Genomic DNA, 2,500 nt, shown 5'->3' with positions numbered 1-2,500 from the left:
CCTGCCTGGACCCACCTCCAGCAACTGCCGCTTCCCGGAGGCCTTCATGCGGATGGTGGCCATCCTCTCCCCCAGCACGGTGAGGGTGGACCTCAGGGCCAGCTGGTCCCCCCCGTCCCCGTCCCCGTCCCCGTCCCCCAGGAGCTCCTCAGAGAAACACGTCTGCAGCTCCCCGATCTCCTCCTGCAGCATCATGATCTCATCCATCAGGGCCTGCAGGGGAAGAGGAGCGAGGAGGTGGGAGGAGTAGAGAGGAGTGGAGAGGAGCAAAGAGGAGTGGAGAGGAGTGGAGAGGAGTGGAGAGGAGGAGAGAGGAGCAGAGAGGAGGAGAGAGGAGTGGAGGGGAGTGGAGAGGAGTGGAGAGGAGTGGAGAGGAGTGGAGAGGAGCAGAGAGGAGCGGAGAGGAGCAGGGAGGAGGAGAGAGGAGCAGGGAGGAGGAGAGAGGAGTGGAGGGGAGTGGAGAGGAGTGGAGAGGAGTGGAGGGGAGCAGAGTGGAACGTGGAGGAGCAGGGAGAAGGAGAGAGGAGTGGAGGGATGCAGGGAGGAGCAGGGAGTACGGAGGAGTAGTGGAACGTGGAGGAGCAGGGAGAAGGAGAGAGAAAACATCAAACAGAGTGGACTTGAATCTTAACTCCCATTAATATTCAATTCCTCAATGCAGTCTCAGTCTTAAAGAAACAGTACAGTACAGTATCATGGCTGTTGCTGTCTGAGAGAAAACATCAAACAGAGTAGACTTGAATCTTAATTCCCATTAATATTCCATTTCCCAGTACAGCCTCGGTCTTAAAGAAGCAGTACACTGTAGTGGTTTGCGAGCCGAACTCAGCATGGCAGCGCTGAACAGTGCAGTGCTGTCAGTCCAGGCCTTCAGAGGGCCCGGTGCCTTTTATACCCGCCCCCGCCGTGGAGCAGGCCGATCCTGTCTGTCCACACCACCCCCCCCCCCCCCCCCCCCCCACCCGACAACTGGCCCATTGTTCTGGGGCCTTGCAGAGTGTCAAGGTTGCTACACTGTATACCCCAGTGTGGCACGTAAACACACAGGTGTGCGCCCACACAATGCACACACTCGCCCACACACGGACACAAACATACACGCACACGTGCTCGCATACACACGTGCTTGCACACAGACACCCACACACACCCACACACACACACGGCCACACAGTGCACACACACGCGGATACTCGCCCACACACACTGACGCACGCATGTCCCCAAACACACACACACACACACACACACACACACACACACACACACACACACACACACACACACACACACACACACACACACACACACACACACACACACACACACACACACACACGCCCACGACGTCCACAAGCCATACACATTCCACCACACACTGTGGCAGTATCGCCCCCCCTCTACGGTCGACGTTGGTGTGCGTGGTATACCTGGTGGGCGGCCATCTGGCTCTCGGGGGTCTTGCTGGGCTCGAGGCTCTCGTTGAGCGCCCCCTCCACGGACTCCATCTTGGTGGAGACGGACTGCACCGTCTCCTGGTAGTGCTGCTGACGCTCCAGAGCCTCGTACAGAGGACTTCTGCTTCTCACTGATCTGGGGTGGTGTAGGGAGGGGGAGAAGGGGAGGGGGAGAGGAAGAAGAGAGAGAGAGAGAGAGAGAGAGAGAGAGGGAGAGAGAGAGAGAGAGAGAGAGAGAGAGAGAGAGAGAGAGAGAGAGAGAGAGGGGGAGAGAGAGAGGGAGAGGGAGAGGGAGAGAGAGAGAGGGAGAGGGAGAGACGGAGAGGGAGAGGGAGAGAGGGAGAGGGAGGGGAGGAGAGAAGGAGGGAAGATGGAGGGAGGGAGAGAAATAGAGAAAGGGAGATGAAAAGGGAGAGAGTGGGTGAAAGGGAGTGAGTGAGTGAGTGAGTGAGTGAGTGAGTGAGAGAGAGAGAGAGAGAGAAGAGAGAGAGAGAGGGGGAAGAGAGAGAGAGAGAGAGAGAGAGAGAGAGAGAGAGAGAGAGAGAGAGAGAGGTAAGAGTCATTAGCAGTGGTTTGACTTCCAATTGGTCCTAGTAGCTAAGAAGCAAACTGCCGTGGAAACGATCCAATTAAGAAACCAATTAGTTACCCAAGCAACCAAACAAACAAACAGAGCCCGCCCACAGCCCAGGTAAAGGATGTGGCTGCGGGGCGTCGCCCGGGGAGGGGGTGGGGACCTACCACGTTCTTCAGGGTCTCCAGGACTTCTGCAGGTCGTCCAGGTTGGCGGCGCTGGACTCCATGGAGGGGTCGTACAGCTCCTGGAGAGGGGCCCGGCTCAGAGGGGCCCGGCTCTGAGGGCACACACAGAGCACAGGGTGAGACTCACTCTGGGAGGGGGGCAGTGAGAGGGTGAGGGGGTGAGTGAGAGGGTGAGGGGGTGAGTGAGAGGGTGAGTGAGTGAGTGAGTGAGTGAGTGAGTGAGTGAGTGAGTGAGTGAGTGACTGTGTGTGTGTGTGTGTGTGTGCGCGTGTGTGTCTGTG

The 2,500-nt window shown here is 57.9% G+C and overlaps 1 protein-coding gene across 2 annotated transcripts in view; it reads right to left on the bottom strand.

Moving 5' to 3' along the window:
- syne1a (spectrin repeat containing, nuclear envelope 1a) overlaps nucleotides 1-2,333 on the bottom strand; it is a 59,365-nt gene extending 57,032 nt beyond the window's left edge. For both annotated transcript variants that reach the window (XM_060041832.1, XM_060041834.1), the window contains exons 1-3: nucleotides 2,199-2,333; nucleotides 1,431-1,593; nucleotides 16-213 (exon numbers count right to left, since the gene is read on the bottom strand). In XM_060041832.1, the coding sequence (XP_059897815.1) occupies nucleotides 16-213; nucleotides 1,431-1,508 (276 nt within the window). In that variant the 5' untranslated portion in view covers nucleotides 1,509-1,593; nucleotides 2,199-2,333. The remainder of the gene's footprint in view (nucleotides 1-15; nucleotides 214-1,430; nucleotides 1,594-2,198) is intronic.
- Nucleotides 2,334-2,500: the final 167 nt, after the last annotated feature.

Source organism: Gadus macrocephalus, chromosome 21 (genome assembly GCF_031168955.1).
Source record: "Gadus macrocephalus chromosome 21, ASM3116895v1".
Classification (NCBI taxonomy): domain Eukaryota; kingdom Metazoa; phylum Chordata; class Actinopteri; order Gadiformes; family Gadidae; genus Gadus; species Gadus macrocephalus.
The sequence above is the reverse complement of the archived record's forward strand: the minus strand, read 5'-3'. Positions and strand labels throughout refer to the sequence as shown.